At 32.0% G+C, this 19,104-nt stretch overlaps 2 protein-coding genes across 3 annotated transcripts; one reads left to right on the forward strand and one right to left on the reverse strand.

Annotated features, from left to right (window-relative positions):
- Positions 1-232: 232 nt before the first annotated feature.
- LOC145638917 (putative cytokinin riboside 5'-monophosphate phosphoribohydrolase LOGL10) lies at positions 233-8,270 on the forward strand. 2 transcript variants are annotated; one of them, XM_081689977.1, is made up of 7 exons: positions 233-642; positions 1,552-1,649; positions 2,215-2,245; positions 4,384-4,483; positions 5,146-5,216; positions 7,502-7,645; positions 7,879-8,270. In XM_081689977.1, exons 1-7 carry the CDS (start codon positions 511-513, stop codon positions 7,975-7,977), a joined length of 675 nt encoding a protein of 224 aa, XP_081546103.1. In that variant the 5' UTR covers positions 233-510; the 3' UTR covers positions 7,978-8,270. The 2 variants fall into 2 exon arrangements, with proteins under 2 accessions (XP_081546103.1, XP_081546104.1); XM_081689978.1 differs by having other exon boundaries at positions 233-612.
- An 800-nt stretch (positions 8,271-9,070) lies between these two features.
- LOC145640915 (endoglucanase 10-like) lies at positions 9,071-14,272 on the reverse strand. Its single transcript, XM_081692144.1, has 6 exons — positions 13,757-14,272; positions 13,053-13,336; positions 11,723-12,157; positions 10,743-10,890; positions 9,919-10,085; positions 9,071-9,837 (listed from the first exon to the last, which is right to left on the reverse strand). The coding sequence occupies exons 1-6, from the start codon at positions 13,968-13,970 to the stop codon at positions 9,505-9,507; spliced, it is 1,581 nt and encodes a 526-aa protein (XP_081548270.1). The 5' UTR covers positions 13,971-14,272; the 3' UTR covers positions 9,071-9,504.
- Positions 14,273-19,104: the final 4,832 nt, after the last annotated feature.

Raw genomic sequence — 19,104 nt, forward strand, 5'->3', positions numbered from 1 at the left:
TCACATTGTACCATCTCACTAAAATCACTAAATTATATAAATCTCACGTATGTTTGAATATCAACAACAATAATACTTTATAATATAATTTTTTTTATTTAATTTTTTTTACATATAATTATATAATATAATACTCCAAAAAAAACTCCACGAGATGACAACCTTAGAGACGTGTTTAAAATGACCAATGTTTTTGTGATATAAAAAGACATACGAGGGGACCAAATAATAACATCATTTATCCTCCTCTCTTTTCCTCAATTGCTTAACCTTTTGTTTTGCTAGCGCACGGCCCGTGCTTCCTCGCACGACTCACACTTCTTCATACCAACAAGCACTAACACCCAAACTATTACCCCACTTCTTATCTTTTTATTGCCAAACCATATTTTGCCAAATATTCAACCCATTTGTGCCTTATTCATCATATCACATAAACTTGTTACCAAAATATAACTTAACCAAATTCAGCAAAAGAACTGTTAGACCGTAGTAGGAGCTTTTCTAGCAATGGAAAACAATCAAATGTTGAAGAGGTTTTCGGGTTCGTCGAAATTTAAGCGAATTTGTGTTTTTTGCGGTAGTAGTCCTGGAAAGAGTCCTAGCTATCAGGTTGCTGCTCTTCAGCTTGCTAACCAATTAGTATGTTTCTTTTCATTTCCTCGAGTCATTGATGTCTTAATTTTATTATTATTATGACCATACACATTTTTGTATACGTTATTTTAAACTATTTTATGTTGGTAAAATCTTGGAATAATATGTAATAAGTTAATTGGTAGTGTCGTGGATTTTAATACCCATCATTCCGTTCAGAATTAATGGTTAGTCATATAAATAGCGACTAAACATATATATGTGACTATTAGATATTTAGATATACTATTAGATTGAAATTATAGTTTTGCCATTTTGAAAAAATAGAGACTCTATTCTTGGAGCAATGATTTTGTCACGTACCAGAGCAAATTGCTATTAATTGATATTTGTGATTAAGGGGGCAAAAAGAAGCCATGTGGCAGAATATATGAGTGTGTGAAACTTGTTTTTAAAAAATTGGGTAAGCTTATAATAAGATTACGTCACTAATTAGAGAAAAATAATTAGAGGAAAAAATGTAGGGAGAATACACTACTGTGTGTTTCCTAAAGTGACACAAAGTTAATAAGCAAGGACCGGACTAAATTGAGAGCAAGTTAAACATGATATGAAAATAGTCTGAATCGATATGAATATGTTTAAAAGCACAAAAGGGCTCGAGGGGCACGTTGGTGTACCATGGTCTATGCATGTATGTAGGAATATGTTCGGTGGTTTGTCAATTGTCATTGCTTAGTATAGGAGTATATATACAGAGTTCCTAGGGAATGATTACACAATGATATTAATTACAGCTACACATTGACATATGCTAATAATGTACAATTTAGTAAGTACATCAACATGTTTATGTACCAAAAGGTCAGCAGCTCGTTGTTTTGTTTGGGGTAAAAATATAAATGAAATATATCTATAGTTTTTAAACTTGATTTAATTACATGTGTTGTGTAGGTTGAAAACAAGATTGACTTGGTTTACGGAGGAGGAAGCATTGGCTTAATGGGAATGGTTTCTAAAGCTGTGTATAATGGAGGACGTCATGTCTTAGGGTAAGTAGTGAAGTATACTATTTACTTGAGGCAACAATTAAAAGCTAATGCAATAAGTATGATATTCATGAAATTTCAAGTGACAAAGTAAATTGTATACTTCTATAAGTATAATATATATATTGTTTATTCCGTACTAGACATGAAGTATGTTTATTGAGGTTTATTCCTTTATTTCATTGCGAGAGATTCGTTTGTTGTATTCTAAGTTATTAGTTAAATACGTCATTTTAGGTATAAAAAAAAATATATAATCATCAATGATGTTTACTAAATGAATTATAGTATGAAGTAGTAGTTAGTATAATTCAACGATTGATTGAGCTGATCTTTCTAATATTAAAGAAAATGAGGGTTACTGTAACAAAGTTATTAACTATTAGAAATCATTAGCGTACAAATAACCCTAACTCAAAAATTAAATTAGATTTACGTTGCCCTCAATGTCATTGACAACACACTTTCATTTTTTTCATTTTATATTCTTGCATGTTTACCAAGTCCAACGTAAATAAAAAAATGAGCCATTAATTAGCTCGTTTTTTTTTTTTTTATATATATGCAGAGTAATCCCGAAGACCCTCATGCCTAAAGAGGTGAAAGCCAACTTCAACGCTTTGGTTACAAACCTTTTATAAATATTTTTTTATCTTTGTTTTTTATATAATTTTTCCTATTGCTGTGAAATAAATTATACTAACTAAACTTTTTTGAAAGAATTTAGAGAATAAACTAGGTTAAAGTGCCGTGCAATGCACGTTTATTAAATATTTTTTACAACAATATTGCAAATATAAAGTATATAGGAGATACTTAAAAATATTTCAATTGGGTATATATGAAATATGATTGTCAAACTTAAAAGAAAATAACGTATAAATAGTTTACTTAAAAATTTTGTAAAAAAAAATAAAAAAAAAAAAAAAGAAAAAAAGAGAAATTTTTTCACAAGGTAGTGACAAGTGTCATGGAAAAATTTTTCTTAAAAGTTAATAGTTAGATAATTTTTCATTGATGAAACAAAACAAATTGGATTGAATATAACACTACATATTCTGAAATATTCTCTCCAAAAAAAAAAAAATACAAAAATAATAGTAAGCAAGATCTTATTGACTTTACTACAGAAATATTCTTATGTGGGTCAACAACAACATTTTCTTAACAATGTATATGCTATATGTCATGATTCATAAATTCTCATATTTTATCCCATAAAAAATTATTTTTGTGCGATAGTTAACCTAAACACATGCTAAAACAAGGACATTAACGTTAAAATAATGAGGTAAGATAACTCCATTTACAAAATTTTGTAAATTATAACTTAAAAATTTCATATGTGTGAGTGTGTGACATAGAGTTCGAAAGCTAAGCTTGTCCCAATTCACACCCCAACAATAAAGTTGCATCTGATAAAATAGAAGTCATACTTTTCTGTTCAACATTTGTCTAGAGTGTTGAAAAACAAAAACTGAAAAAACTCTTAAGTAACTTTTTATTGTTATTTTTGTGTGTGTGACATGTGTATATGTGTGTATTAAGATCTAGCCTTTGCTTTTGTTTATTCTAAGGTTATTAGTGGTTTTTGGGTAAAATTTAGTGATTAATTTGTTTGGCTTACTTCAAATAACTTTCATATTCTTTAATAAACCAAAATAAGACCACAAAATGTGTAACATGATGTTTGATTCACTTATTGAATAAGACAATGCAAAGGGCACCTTTCGTTAAAAAAGATTGTTCACACGTAGTATATGGTCTTTATATCTACATATCTAAGTTATAAGTGCCATTTTTTACAAGAAAAAGTTATCATAAAGTGTATGGAAAAATTCTTTGGTAAGACTTTATCCTAACAAGTTGCATTGTAGGAAAATAACCTCTCATTGCAATTAATTACATTATATTAGAGACGAAATTTAAAGGGACACTTGGTATTAAAATATAAACAAGTTTTCCCTCCAAAAGGTCTTACTAAAAATCCTTATATGTATCTTAATTTTAACTTCACAAACTTTTTTAAAAATCGGGTTTACAATAATTATTGTACATCCATTATAAAGAAAGTCTAAAGCTATTAAAGTTACCCCTGAAATTAATAAAAGTAACTCCAATATGCATAAAAGTAACCCAATATAAATAAAAATTATCTACGCTTTATAGTAAAGAATCGCATTTTAAATAACTAAAAATCAATTATTAGTGATTAAATGTAATTAATTACCTTTATAAGGCTTTTCTTGTTGTCTTTATATATAAAAATTGTATTATGTTTAAAGTTATCCAAAAAAACAGGCAAAAAGTTAACATAAAATTAATTAGCTAAAAGTTAGAATACCCTTATACTGCTCGATGTACACTAATATTAGTGTAAACCGGATGTATACAAAAGTTTTTCAAATTTTGTACAAATCTAAAATAAACTTTTTTAAATATCAAATTGGCTATTATAACTATTACATATTAAATTATTTTCTTTCAAGTATATTTCATACTCCCTACATTTTAATATGGAATCTATTCTTAATATTTTACATCAATTTTTTTGGTGAAATTTATTTTCATTATAATAATTTAACAACTTTGCATTGTATGTGGTTTAATCTAGTTCTAACTAATGCAAGATTTTACTTAGAATTGGATTGATTGTGTATTTTGGGATTGTAGAATTGTAAGATTTGAGTATTATAATAATGAATGGAATAATTAAAGTTGCTTTGGTACGTTTTAGATTACTGGTGAAACGGTAGGGGAAGTGAGACCTGTGTCCGGTATGCATCAGAGAAAAGCAGAAATGGCTCGCCAAGCTGACGCTTTCATTGCTTTACCAGGTAACGTTATGTTCAAACAAGCACCACTTTTGCATGTTAAAAAAAAATGTTCAATATATACTTTAATTTTTAGTATGCTTTATTAGCTATAATCACTCATGTGCTATCTTCAATTTTTGAAAATTTGGGATAATAATGTAAGAGTAAAATATCAAATAATTTGCTTTAACTATGGAATTTCAATTAGGGTTAAAGTAGAGTTGCAAATCGAGTGTTAATCTATTTGTAAGGAAATAACTTTGTAGGAGGGTGCAATTCTTATTAAGGGCAATTTTAGGGTGCAGATCTCCTTACTTTTTTCCCGCACTTTTTAATTGTCTAGTCTTCTAACTCGATTTAGATTAATATAAGATAGTTTTTCGAATCAGTTAAATATTTCTTCTCACCTACCAAAAATTATTAAGAATACTATTAATCTTTGATTAGAAAAAATGATGCTATTATGAAAGCAAGTATAGTTAATTGGTTGTGGGCCTAAGAAAAAACAAGATATGTAGAATAATTATAAAATTCATGAGAAAATACTTTCTAAATGTTAATTAATTTTAAATATATATTCATTCATAGATTGTAGCCATCTTTAGTGAGTGGGAATGTGGGGTTACCTTAATCAATCTACTAATTTGCTCACGGGTAAAGTTGGTCACTCTCGATGAATGCAGGAGGTTATGGAACTTTGGAAGAATTACTAGAAGTCATCACTTGGGCTCAACTAGGAATTCATGACAAGCCGGTAATTTTCTTTTCTTGCCTGTTACATTAGAATAATTTTTTCCAAATTCTTTTTTTTTTTAACACAAAGAGAAAGAAACTTATTTTCCAAATTCTTTTAAATGCTGTAAATAACTTAATAATATAAGTGTAATTACTCTCAAAACACAACCTTCACAAAATCTTATATTACACGTTTACATCACCCGGGTGCATAGTTGCATACACTGATAGACAAGTGCACCCATGATAGTTTTTGCTTCTTTAATATTTTTTTTTTGGTCATTTCAAAATCTAAAAAGTGAGCAAAAAATAATATTAAATGAATAAAAATACCTTTAATTGCAACTTACACCCGAATATATATGAAAATTTTCATAATTTTGAACAAGAGCACGCATAACCTTTAATTTAGCCGAATTGACCTTGACAATATCGGATTATCGGAAAACAAACAAAAAAATTTACTGTATTTTATCTTTTTGTTAAAGGAAAAGTTGTTTTCATATAAGGTGCTCACTAGTGCTCCACTTATTTTGGAAAAATAATAATAATGGAGAAAAAAAAGGTGATGTGAGGCATAACATCATGATATCGTCGAGCGTTTCATCAACTTGCCATACACCAAAAATTCATTAATCAATATTGTACCATGATTATTAGATTAATTAAGATGATTTTAAATTATAGTTTGAGTGAGGAGGCTAATTGGATGTGGACTTTTAATTTAAAATTACACATGGAAACGTTTATGTTATTTTTGTAGAAAACTGTAAACGTGATACCAATGTTCATTAAAATAATGCATACTAGATTATATTGCCGAGTTAAATAAATTAAACATGAGTTACACTTATTATCCTTAATACAGTATAATTGTTCTTAAAAAAACAATAATAAAATTTACTAAAAACATTGATAATGTGGAGCTTTGTAATTAGATAATGAATTTTTATTTATTTATTTATTTTTTTTTTAGAAGGAAATGAAAAATAAAATAATAATAAATAAAATTAAAATTGTACATGTATGATTCCTTTATTTAATCCAAACTTTAAAAAAGAATGATAAACAAAAAATATAAAAGGACATCAAATTTGTCTAATTTGATGTACTACTACAACCTCTATTTCAAATTATTTGCAATTATTAGATATTTTTTACTCACGTTTTATACCAAACTAGTTATTGGCCCGAGCGATTTCCCGATACATTATAAATTTGGGTAATGTTATACATAACCCTTAGGGCTATATATATAAGCATTAAAAACAGCCTTGAAAATTATACGTAGTATAAAATTAGGAATTCATGATAAAAACATACGTAGATCAGTGTAATTAATGTGTTTTTGTAATTAATGCTTATATGTAGCCCTAATGGCTATGTATAACATTTTCCTATAAATTTATATGTTTGATCAAAATAAATTAAAATGGTTAAAGTTGAACAATATTAATGAGTGAAAAATATAATATAGAGGTTAATACATATGAATAGTTTTTCAAGTAAAATAAACATTATTATAGAGAATTAAAGACACACCAATAAAGAATTTTCAAATTAACTACACGTAAGTACATTATTGCAATTCAATGTAGTGAGAGAAGAGTGATACACATATGATACGGTAATATGTAACACATGTAGCACCAAATAATAAATAAGAGTGACATATGACATTAGTCTGTTATCCCCTATGAGTTTTGATAATAATATAGATTATTGTAAATAATGTAGAACGTACTGAGTAGTAATTTTTTAACACACGTGAAAAGTATTTAAAGTAGGCAAAATTCTAATTTAGTACAAAGGTGGTTTTTTTTTTTTTTTTTTGGCTTATTTTCTAAAGAGTATATACTAGTAACATATTTTTGTAAGTTAAGGGTTGAGACCCAAGAGGCCAAGAATAAATTATATACTCTATCTGTCTATCACTTATTAATTTAACACTAGTTTTTGGGCTTGGGCGATGTCCCAGATTAATACATGGAACTGATTAGTAATTTATAACTCAATTTTCTTGTAATTAAATTTGTTATTCATATTGTCATTTGTTACATATTAATATTTTTTATTCAAAAGATCACATAAAAATTCATATACCGGCGGTAAGACAAATAGTTCTAGAGTTAGAGGTTATAATTACAAATCTTATAGTGAACATTTTATTAGAAGAGTTTACATAACACGTGAATGTTGTTAGAAATACATTTTCATATATTAGTACAGATTTTCCCACATACTTATTTTTTTTTAAAAAAAATGGTCATCAAATAATAAAATGTTGTGTATTTTTGGACACAGGTGGGCTTGCTGAACGTTGATGGGTATTACAACTCATTATTGTCCTTCATAGACAAGGCTGTTGACGAGGGTTTCATTGCCCCTGCTGCCCGTAGCATTATTGTTTCTGCTCCAACTGCCCATGAACTTATGACCAAGCTTGAGGTAAGAATTTAAGCTAAGACACTTTGTTTTGGACTCATATAAACATGCATGTACTAAAATATATGAACACAATAATACAAATAAACTAATGAACGTTCATATTGTGAGGTTCATATGTGCGAGATTGATTTGTTACATTAACATCTGCCAACCACGCACACCCTATAATGTTACTAGTAGCCATTACAAACTTTTTTATATTGAAAAATGTATGTAATATGTAAATTTTTCAGGACTACGTTCCGAATCACCATGGTGAAGCGACAAAGCTTAGGTGGGAGATTGAGCAACAACTAGGATACGGTACAACGAAGTCGGAAATTTCTCGTTGATTTCGACGACAACCAATTATATACATGATCATCTGTAATTGTATAAATGGTCTTTAGTATAGCTTAAACAGAATCATTTGATAGCCATAGATTATTTAGATTGAGATTCAAGCAAATTACAAGTATACATAATCTCATTTTGACCATTGTATAACCACAAGTCGTCCAAATTTATTTATTCATGAATTTAGGGGTAATCTTTGTTACATCCCAATGATATATACAAGTATATGTTTATGTAATTTATATACCAGTATATGATTCTTCGAAATCTTAAGATAGCTTTTTCATTAGATGATGATTGGTGGGTTGCTCAATTATAAATTTAATTGATTTTTTTAATGTTTGAACGCGTTGCTCAATTTTTTTACCAAAGAGTATACATACTTGCAAGTGACGTATTTGCCTACGTAATCATTCCAAATGAAACATTTGTACTACCTCCGTTAATTTTTATGTGCAACTTTGGAATATTTAATATCTCACAAATAATACCCCAAAGTAGCACATAAAAATTAACAGAGGTAGTATATGGTTTACCATGAAAAGTTGGGATGTAGTTTAAAAATAACATTTCATCAAGACATCAACATCCTTCATCGTTAATAGACTTGAAAATCAGGTATAGGTTGGGTCATTTTGAGTCGGATCAAGTTTGAGTCAATAAGAAATCATGTCGACTTAATCTATTATTATTTTACAATAAAAAAATGATATTTTATGTAAAATATCATACTAAAACTAACAATGCCTACTTTCATAATTTAATTTATTTACAATTTTTACTACTCCGTAGTAAACAATGAAGATATAAATGATATATTGAAATGTGAGAAAAATGATAAAAAGAAATAATAACGGCACATATGAGACCCATGAAGGTTGAGAAATAATATTAAAGTAGCAGTTTACTGAAATTAATTTAAAAAATAAAAAAATAAGGCAACATTAGGAAAGTGTTAACACACGCAGGGAGTAGTAGAAATGTAACTAATTTTGGAAACTATTTTTGGGTCAAAAGAGAAACTAATTTGTGGGCAATGAGAATGCCTTATTTGAGGTATATTCAAGTTTGTTTCATGTAAATAGATCATAAAAATCAAGCACTTGTTATTTCTTGAATCTTGATACACAACCATAAACCTAATGTAAAAAACAAATCTACAATAGCCTTGCTGCACCCTTGCTCATGTATATCGCACAACAATAACAAGCTTAACAAGTTCCACTCTTCAGTCATCACCTTTGCAGTGCCCCTAGCTCAGGCAAGTCAGGGACGACGAAAAAGAATAAAAAAAAAAAAATTACAGCAAATACAGAGAGACATGACACATGAGGAAGTTGTGATCTGATACTCCAGCACTCTACTACATAAGTCTACATTACTATGATGATACATGGTATCATTGTAACCGGATTACAAGAGCGACATCAATGTCACCCACGTAGATAACTAATATGGACAACAAAAATACACCTATAAATACAAAGACGTAGTTTGTAGTTATGGCATTAGCATAACAGCATTCATGTAAAAGATGCAACTACTGAAGAAGTGGTGACCAAACCCGATAAGAGGCCGACAACAAGGGCACTGTTATATGTGGTAGGTTCAGTTTGCATCGAATTATTCCGATCATCAATGAACGTTTCGTTTAAAAAGGGCCCTCCAACAAGTGCTCCAACAGCAACATTTGGATTGGGTTTAGTAGAGTTAAGCCACTGGAATCCATCTTCACACCCAGTTTTTGCGTTTGCTGGGATTGAGGCACCTCTATGGTGCACAAATTGTGGGTATTTGTCCCCATAACCCACAAGAAAACTCATTTTCATAGGATTGTCTCCTAACACATAATCAGCCTACAAAAACAAGAAAAGATTAACAGTCCATAAGATGCATGATTTCTATCACGTCTCAAATTAGCAGACAAGAAAACACACCTGTGAAAGGGCAAATTTCCGAAGATCGGATGGCTTGTACGAATGTCCACTGCAAGACACCCTTGCTGTTCTTGAAGAAAGCATGTAGTCACTGTAGACAACAGCCAAAAATGCAGCTGCGACAGGATGCTGAAGTGCATTCCACTCACTGACCCATACAAGACCCCCTGGATTAACATCCCAAAAGAAAAAATCAAGTATTGAATTAGAGAACTAGCTGGTATTTCTACACTGACTACACATTTGCAAGCATGTAGCAACAATACAACATAAATGAGCTCTAGTATAGAAAACCAAAGTTTTCTTCATCGATGAACCCAAGTACACAACAATTAGCCATTAGACTATATAAGCTACTTCCCATTCTAGTTTTAATGTTCGAGATACTTATTTAACATGGGACTATGGGTTGTAGGATACATCTAAGATAATCAATAGAAATGAAGACAGCAGGATTGAGTCATTCAGAACTTAATGACACATATAACACACCTAAATCAAGAGGAATAACACCATCCAAAACTATTATGATCATCAATTCCCTATCGTCTTCACCTTTCTTAGATTTTAAAGGTCAAATTATATGTAACAAGTGGTAGACACCTTATACAGTTCAAACATCATGAAAACCAAATCATATTCACAGGTCTGCCAAGTTCCAACGAAAAAAGGTTCATTTTTCTGTAAACATGAAAGTCATCTAAGTAACAAAGACATAGTTTGTAACAATGAGCAAAAATGAGTTGTTTGTTTAACTCTGTTTTTGTTTTTGGGTAGGGAGGGGATGAAAGCAGGCGTATTTATGAGCACATCAAGTGACCTACCATCTGTTCTGCTAGATGTTGCAGTTGGAGATTTTGGTAAAAGACCACACATAACAGCCTCAGCTGTTTGCCTATACTTCAGAAGGCCAGAATTTGCAGAACTTGAGACATCCTTTGAAGCAAAAAGATTGACCCTAGACAGTAGTACCTGCAGAACATCAAAAAGGCTGTCAAACTCAAACACCATTATCAGTCCTTTTATGGGGTAAGGCTGATTAGAATTTATTAAATCCATTATGTTTGGCAACTGAAAATTCAATAATGACCAAAACACTTTTCTCATTACTGTGTTATGCAGCAGTTTTTTAAGGTTGAAAGCCCCTCACATTAAAGACAGTAATAGTTGTTTGGTTTAAATACTGGAATCCAGGGAAAATCTATGTACTAAACTCGATCATTTACAAGGTCCACCATAACAAATCATGTGATTTAATAACCATTTAGCTTCCTTCTTCAGTGAAACTTAAGCTAGAATCGCTCTGCAATTTTTCAGCAATAAATATATATAGATTAAACTAAAGCGTGTTACTTGACAAGTGAAGGACATGTTAGAGAACAACAATGAACTAATTCATCACTTGGAAACTTGACAACAATCTAGTCAACTACGCTGACAAACTATTGTGAACCAGTCTCTCCAATCGAATGAATTATCGCGTAAACCATTTGGAGATGTCCTCAGAATGAATAAGTGGAATAAATACGTGAAAAGGTGGGAGTAATACAATTATTACAAAGGAAAATGTAAAACTTTTTGTTAAAACGTTGTATATGATAGATTAAGACAATGTGGCAATATATCTACTCACTCGAATGGAATATCATACAACTCATACGAACACAGATTATACAGCATTTGACATCCCTTGCAGCAACTTGGTAAACAGTTGTACAAGTATATATAAGCAGGAAGCCAGAAGGGGCATAAAAGAGAAGCATGTAAAATTCAGTTCCTGATATAATATTAATAATAGACTCACCTGAGTTCCTGCAAGTTTATTATCCCAGCTAAACCAGGTTGGACTTCCAAAATCAGCAAATTCTTTTCCATTGTCATTCACGTATTCCAAATAAGTGTTATCTTTGGTTGCATGATAGAGCCAGCTTGCAGCCCACAAGAGCTCATCCCCATAACCAGTGGAATTATAATAAATTGCAACTTCTGGAATGTTTTCACTGTAAGAACCTCTGTTTGTGTCAGCAAAGTCAAAAAGTTGCTTAGCGTGCTTCAAAAGAGTGCTTGAATAGGTGGCGTCGCTTGACTTAAACACAAGGGATGCTGCTGCCATAGCTGCTGCTGTTTCTGCTGCAACTTCTGTTCCTGGAGTGGAGACATTCACTTGTGTAAGAGGCCTTTTCTCAGTCATATCTTCAGGCCTCTCCCAGCATTTATGATCTAGATCAGGATCACCAACCTACATGAATTAATCATCAATGGAAACGTTACCAATTGCTTTCATATTTATCATTCTAATAAAAAATTTCTGAAGATTTAAAATAGAAGCCACTCATCGCACCCCAAGACTTCCACATGTAAACAATCTCCAGGGCCGGCCCAGAGGGGTAGGCCTCGAGTGCGACCGCCTAGGGGCCACGTCAGAAAGGGGCACAAAAAATATTTTTAAAAAAATCAGTTTGCATAGCTGTAGAATTTCACTCTGTAGTTTTTACTCGTTAAAAAAAGCTTTTTTTTAAAAAAAGATAATTAATGCATTTAGTTACTAGTTAGCAATTAATATTAAATTACTTAGATGTCAATCAAGTGGAGATAACAATGCAATATAACCTCTTCACTTCTTCTTCTAATCTTCCGGTTTCTATGAGTATTTGCTCTTAAAATATTAATCTTTTCAATTACACTGTTTCATATTTATTCAATTATGAAATATTATGCAAAGTTATTACTCAAGTATTGTGTATGCAAACTTACTATTCAAATAATATAAGCTATTTTCATTGTCTTATATTTAAAGCTATTGCATGCAAAAAAATTTGTTACGTAAGGGGCCCTTTTCTTACATTATGTCTAGGCCCCATAAATTTCCAGGAATGGGGCTGATAATCTCAAGTAGAAAGATTAAAGTAAATTATAAACAAAAAGTTACAAAGTAATCACTCAATCTTAGTCACAATTCAAAAGATAAAGACCTGTAAGAGCACAAATGGATATTAAAATAGCAATTACTAACTAATACCATTTGGAGCCAACAATTCATAGCAATACTACCCATCTCCGATACAATCTAAAGCAAGAACTACATTTTTCGAACAATTTAGCAAAATCATAGATGAGACAAGAACTCAATATACCTGAATATAGAGAACATTATCTTTAGGATGAGCATTGACAAGATAGTCAGTGATCCACTTTAGGTTCTCTTGAGCAGGTTGAAGCTGTTTTGTAGCAGCCATTTGATCCCCATACTCGAGGATAGCCCACGACAAGACGGTGGCAGTGAAAGCCATTGGAAACCCAAACTTCATGTGATCACCAGCATCATACAGCCCTTTTGAGAGGTCTAATTTTGCCTCACTCCCATCCTTCAAAGCCGAATCGCCTCTCCATGATATCTTATTATCTTCCAACTTACCAGCTGCAAGATCAAAGAATGAGTAAACCATAATCTCCTCAAACTAGATCCAAAAACTAGCCTTCTATCACTTGGACAATATTAATTAAATGTAACATAAATCACAATTACATTATCATCAACTTGACATTTATTTAAACCAACATCATCCAAAATCAACAAATCGAAATTATATAACCTTTGATTTGACCACATAACCTTTGCTTAAAAACAATGAAATTTCTACAAACAACACTTCCATTGACAAAATATTCAAATGGGTAACTCCCATTCACATTATTAAATCACTCATCAATGAAATAACTAAAACCCCATAATAAATTACAAGATCAACATATATATAATATCACATTGTCAAAAAAACAATTGAATAAATAACACCAAACTAATAATATGATCAAATAAATTTATAAACAAACTTACATTTTTGAATATCAAAAAACTGCATAGCTAACTTGAGGGCATCAGAGTATTTAGTAACAATGGCGCCAGGTGGGCCGGGTACGGGTTCGGGTTTATCAGAATGATGGAATTTTGATCTAAAAGCAACCACTAAACCTGCAACAATGGCTGCCGCAACTATCAACACCAAAAACCAACCACAACACCCACCTTTCGACCCTTTTCCTTCCCCCATTTTTAACCCAATATTTTTTTATCAAATTCAAAAGGTTTAAGAATTTAATGGGTTGATTTTATTTTTACTTTTTTTGATGCAAAAACAAGTACTATTTGAATATTTCTTTGATAAGGTGTTTGATGCTAATATATTATCGTGGGTGTTGCAATGTCGTGTTTTTGCTGTGTTTTGATTAAAGAAAAATATATTTATATAAGGGTTGAATTAAATGTAATCGAAAATATGGAAAGCATAGATCTAAGAGAGGGTTGGTGCTAAATGTGAAGATTAAGCAAGCACCGACACATTCAAATCCCAATTAAGAGTATAGTTTACACAGTTGTCTTTCCCCTTTTTATATGTTTTGATGATTGGATGAGTAAGGCATAACTCTATATGTTAAATACACGTACTCCCTTTGTTTCCTTTTGTTTTTAAAAACTCTTTAAATAGAATTGTTTTACATTAATTTATTGTACATCGATAATATTAGAGACATTAGGTCGTTTTATTCATTAAAAAAATTACTATGTTAAAATATAAATTATGAATTTTGTAAATAACCACCTTCAATACACCCTATTTAGAAAAACTGCCCATTTTTTGCAACTAAAGTATATTCGTGCTAACGCACAGTATTTACGTATTGTATATAGTTAGAAAGAAAAAGTGAAACACATGCGTATCCAAGAATTCGGAACTGTGGGTTTGGAATCTTAAAAAAAACGATGATGATATATTAATTAAATATTCAATACATAAGTTCAAATTTTTTTATTACAAATGGATGAATTACACGATTTTTTTTTAAATAAATAAAAAATAAAAGCTACAAAGCATTATTCGAGTTTTCATACTTTGAAAGCGTGTGAGCGTTTTTCGGTCGATAGAACTTAAATTCCCCGGAACTAAGACGTATGTAGAACACAAACATTTTTCTGAAAAATCGAAGGAAGCTAATAACGAGAAAAAGAACAGAACCACTGGAAGAATTTAACATGCACCATGTCACGGTGGAAATTTCCGCGACAGGGTACAGTTTACCGCGTCACGGTGTTGTGTACCATGTCATGGCGCCTCTAGCGTTACACTGTGCTTGTAAAATTCAAGCAATGCCTCGTTTTCTTCGATCATGATCAGGTTATCCAATTTTCTTACGAGCGGACCTAAAATATGATGTTAAAACATCTATGTATATGCAAAAAATGCCAATTTGATCACAGGAATACGATTCAAGAATCTTTCAAGTCTCATCCACTCATATTAATTAAATACTAATCACTCAAATCGATAAATAACCAAGAATCCTCCAAAGTGGAGTCGCCAAATTGTAGGCGTCGTTTGAAGCGTGACTATGTTAAGCATGTGTGAATATGCTTGACACTCATAGAAAGTGGGAATTGACATATACGATTAGGGACAGGGAAAGTAGGGAGCCGCCAACAAGTTTTTAAGGAACTTGTAAACCGTTCACGGATCATTTAAGGCAACCAAGAGTCCACGACTAAGGGACAACGAAAGGCAACAACGATTAACCCGTGAAGGTTACACCCCATTTATAATCCATGAGATTACTAACTCCATATGGTTCAGAACCACGAAAGGCGGATTGGGGATGATGGTACGAAATGAGTCATGGAGTCACATTCGCCTGTGTTGGTCTCTACTCATTTCTTATAGTGAAAAGTAATTCCTGCGATCTCAAAGGCATACAACAAAGATTCAATTTGCTCCAAAACTATTATTATGCTAAATTGATTGAATATTAACGCAACACATAATTCTAAAATATTTGTGATCACTTGATTTAATAACAAGATTAAAAAGGAACCTAAACCGGTTGTCCAGGTTATCTTTATTAGGCGTGATTTCCAATTATATATTCCCTTTAACATGAAATATGGTGATCATGATAACAATTGAATAAACATTAATATTGGAATCAATTCAACAATAATATCGTTAGTCAAATCAAATCATAATAATAACCCTAATCATGATACTAGCAATAAAAATAATAATAAGAGTAAATTAATTACTCACTTTCCGCGTTTCCTTGAATTGCTACATAATGAATAAACTATTAGTAACTTCAATAAATAATAAATCAAATGAAAATTGTATTTCATAAAAGTAGAGTTGATTTGGTCCAAACCCTCAGATAATTATACATTTCACTCCTTGGATTAAGGACGGAATCACGGGTTAAGTATGGACTCCTTGGAGTGGTTAAGGAATGTATGGTGGAATAAAAGGGAGGCTAGAAATTATGTTAAAGAGGGAGAAGAGAATGATTTTGTTGTAGGGAAAAAGAGAATGATTTTTGGTGCCCTGAACTTCTTGAAACTTAGTGTTTGATGCAATTACCTCATATAGGTATAGAATTCACCAAAGAATTGAATTGAATCCTACAAATTTCTATTAAGTTAGAAATAAACCTCAGACTTACAAGCATACTATTTACTATTAGATAGTAAGGGAATAATATCTTGTAAGATAGCTACGTGCAATCCAAATTTCGAATAATGGTTAGAAACCATAAAATCTGAAAAGACTCCATGTTTGAAAATCATGTTTGAAACTTGATAAATTTGCATGAAGAGTGAAAAACCCATCAATAGCAAATAAGTTTTAAAGGAGAAAACTAACTAATGTGGAAATGTATGTGCATAATGTAAGGAGGGTGTTCCCATCGCAGGGGATCCTTCTCCTTAAATGCCCATGGCCCTTTAAAAGCTTGGGAATTTACACTTTTAGGGTGTATTAGGATTTGAATTCATGACTATTTGGGGGACCTTGAACTAGAGTTGATCCTATCATCACGCTTTTTTATGAGAAACAAGTAAGGAGTCGCCAATGAGCTTTAGGAAAACTCATAAACCTCGTTCATGCCTTTCTCCCAAGTAGAGTACAAGGGATACTTAGCACAAATCATAAGTTTACCCATGCCTGAATTGGTCTACGTGTACTAGAAATGAGTTCGGGAGCGAGGGTACCAAGATAACGTTCCCTTTAGAGGGGAATCGGTATCCTAGCCCTAGTGCAGCCTCTATGAGCTCTTCCTTTTTCACATTTCATCACCAAACAATATATGCAACATGATACCTAAAAACTAAGTTAATTGATTTTATTGACACGCGTCAATCACGTAGGAATTACATTGCAAAAGTCGTTATTCTCATTTAATCAATATTCATGAAAAGAATAATAAATAAACAAGATTCGTCTTGACTTAGGTGATCAATCGATAATTAATTATCCAATTATATTCTTTTTCAACGCAAGATACTATGAGAAATTAATTAATTAAAAATTCGTTTAAAGTGATCAAACAACACTAATTAATTAATTAATTAAAAGTTATTTAAACAAGAAAAGTAAAGATGATTGATCTAAGTGCTCGGGAATTTACCACTTCTCCTTGCTAGATCTTCGTTTAGAACACTTATGGACTCTTTCTTGTTTGGAAACCTCCACCGTAGTAACAAGTATTGAGGGGGTGAGTGTTTAGGACAAAAGGGTTAAGAGTACCCAAGTTCACAAAGTTTCTGCCAGAGTTTTGGGTTAATTTTAGTCTGTTTCAGCCTTGTAATAAGCCACTATTTATAGGGAATGGATGCATTTAGGGTTTTGAGTATTCTGTCACAGCAGGTTTCGCGCGCATAAGAATGTCTTGCGCGCAGTATTATGGTAAGATTCGATTTTATATTCTTATGAAATTCTGAATCTTCCGCAAGCGCATCACTAAAGGTTGCGTTGGGTGTCACATGAAACCTTGTGAGTTGCGCGCGCCAGACCAGCGCAACTCATTGAGATGCGCGCGGATTTTTCTGCGGCAGCATTGGTTTTTAACCTAGGCGCCACTAAATTCGTCATAATTAGGTTTTAACCTCGGGCTTAAACTTAATTATGATAGGGATAGTTTGGACCTTAATTCATTTTGTTTTGGGTTAGGTTAGTCATTTTGCATTCTTGTGACTTAATCAATTGTCCATAAGCATTCTTCACGTTGATCCAACATAAAGATGGTTTTATTTATCGCCATAGCACATCATGTCTGGACTAGAGGCCAAAAGTAGATTTCTATAATTATCCCCCACTTTGATCGAGTCTAGAATAGGCGAGGATCAAAGTAGCCAAGGAAATAAATCAGAGACTCATTCTGTGAAGTTCCCTAAGAATAGAGAATCTTTCGTTAGTGTTAAGGATGTCGAAACGATCCTTGATTCGCTAAGTGTTTGAGACAAGTAGCTATTAAGGCTAGAAAAAGTATTTTCCAGTCTTAGGGCGCTAAATAATCTAGATTGATCCTTTGCAAATGTAGAACGCTTTTACAAGTAAAGGCTTTCCTAGGTGATGTCATGTCATGTCATGAGAAGATATCGGTTTAAAAAGATTAAAGAGGAAGATATCCTCTCAATTATGGCATTGTTAATCTAAAGTCCCTCGATATATCATTGAAACTTTAGTCTATGATTTTAACAAGTTAAAAGATGATAAAAGGAGAGGTGTTTCGGAATTCGTAGCTTAACACGTGAATAAAGTTCTTGACACTTGCTTGCCAAAACGCAGTATTCGGGGTCCACAAGATAGAAATACATGTCTCAGGACTGGAGGCATATATCCAAATCCAGTAAGAGAGAAGAAAATCGGCAACTCTCTCAGTAGTTTTGTCCACAAGATGAGAACACGTGTATCAGGACTGCGGGCACGTGTCTAAACAGATGCAACATTGCACGTTGCTCTTTATACAGGGGGTGGATGGACACCCTAATTCTCCGATAAGCTAGTAAGCTCAATAACTACCGTATTTGCTGCCAATCAAGAATGTGCCTTGTCCTCGATGGTTCGGCATGCCAGTCGACTAGTTTAGCTAACGCCTAAAGACAGAAATTCTGTCGTTTTAGTTACGAAAAGTAGATCACGTTGTTGGGAATAGGTCGGTGAAATTTTGCGCAACACCTACGCTATACAATTTTACGCTGTACGATATGACATCCTTTTTGCTGTGGATGCCAAATAGAAAGAAAATAACGTGACATTTCTAAATTCAGTACAGTAAAATGACAAACTTGTCTATGAGAGATTTTACGTAAAGCACCACTACGGAACATTTTAAGACATTATGAAAAACGTCAAAAACGTATGCTTA

Source organism: Chenopodium album, chromosome 7 (assembly GCF_948465745.1).
Source record: "Chenopodium album chromosome 7, dcCheAlbu1.1, whole genome shotgun sequence".
In the NCBI taxonomy this organism is placed as follows: domain Eukaryota; kingdom Viridiplantae; phylum Streptophyta; class Magnoliopsida; order Caryophyllales; family Amaranthaceae; genus Chenopodium; species Chenopodium album.

Excerpts from the sequence above, each read along its gene's own strand:
- LOC145638917 (XM_081689977.1), top strand. The coding sequence starts at position 511 with ATGGAAAACAATCAAATGTTGAAGAGGTTTTCGGGTTCGTCGAAATTT. Across the intron at positions 1,650-2,214 it reads GGAGGACGTCATGTCTTAGG|AGTAATCCCGAAGACCCTCA; the intron begins GTAAGTAGTGAA and ends ATATATATGCAG. Across the intron at positions 5,217-7,501 it reads TAGGAATTCATGACAAGCCG|GTGGGCTTGCTGAACGTTGA; the intron begins GTAATTTTCTTT and ends TTTTGGACACAG.
- LOC145640915 (XM_081692144.1), bottom strand. The coding sequence starts at position 13,970 with ATGGGGGAAGGAAAAGGGTCGAAAGGTGGGTGTTGTGGTTGGTTTTTG. Across the intron at positions 10,891-11,722 it reads ATAAACTTGCAGGAACTCAG|GTACTACTGTCTAGGGTCAA; the intron begins GTGAGTCTATTA and ends GATGTTCTGCAG. Across the intron at positions 10,086-10,742 it reads AACATCTAGCAGAACAGATG|GGGGTCTTGTATGGGTCAGT; the intron begins GTAGGTCACTTG and ends ATGTTAATCCAG.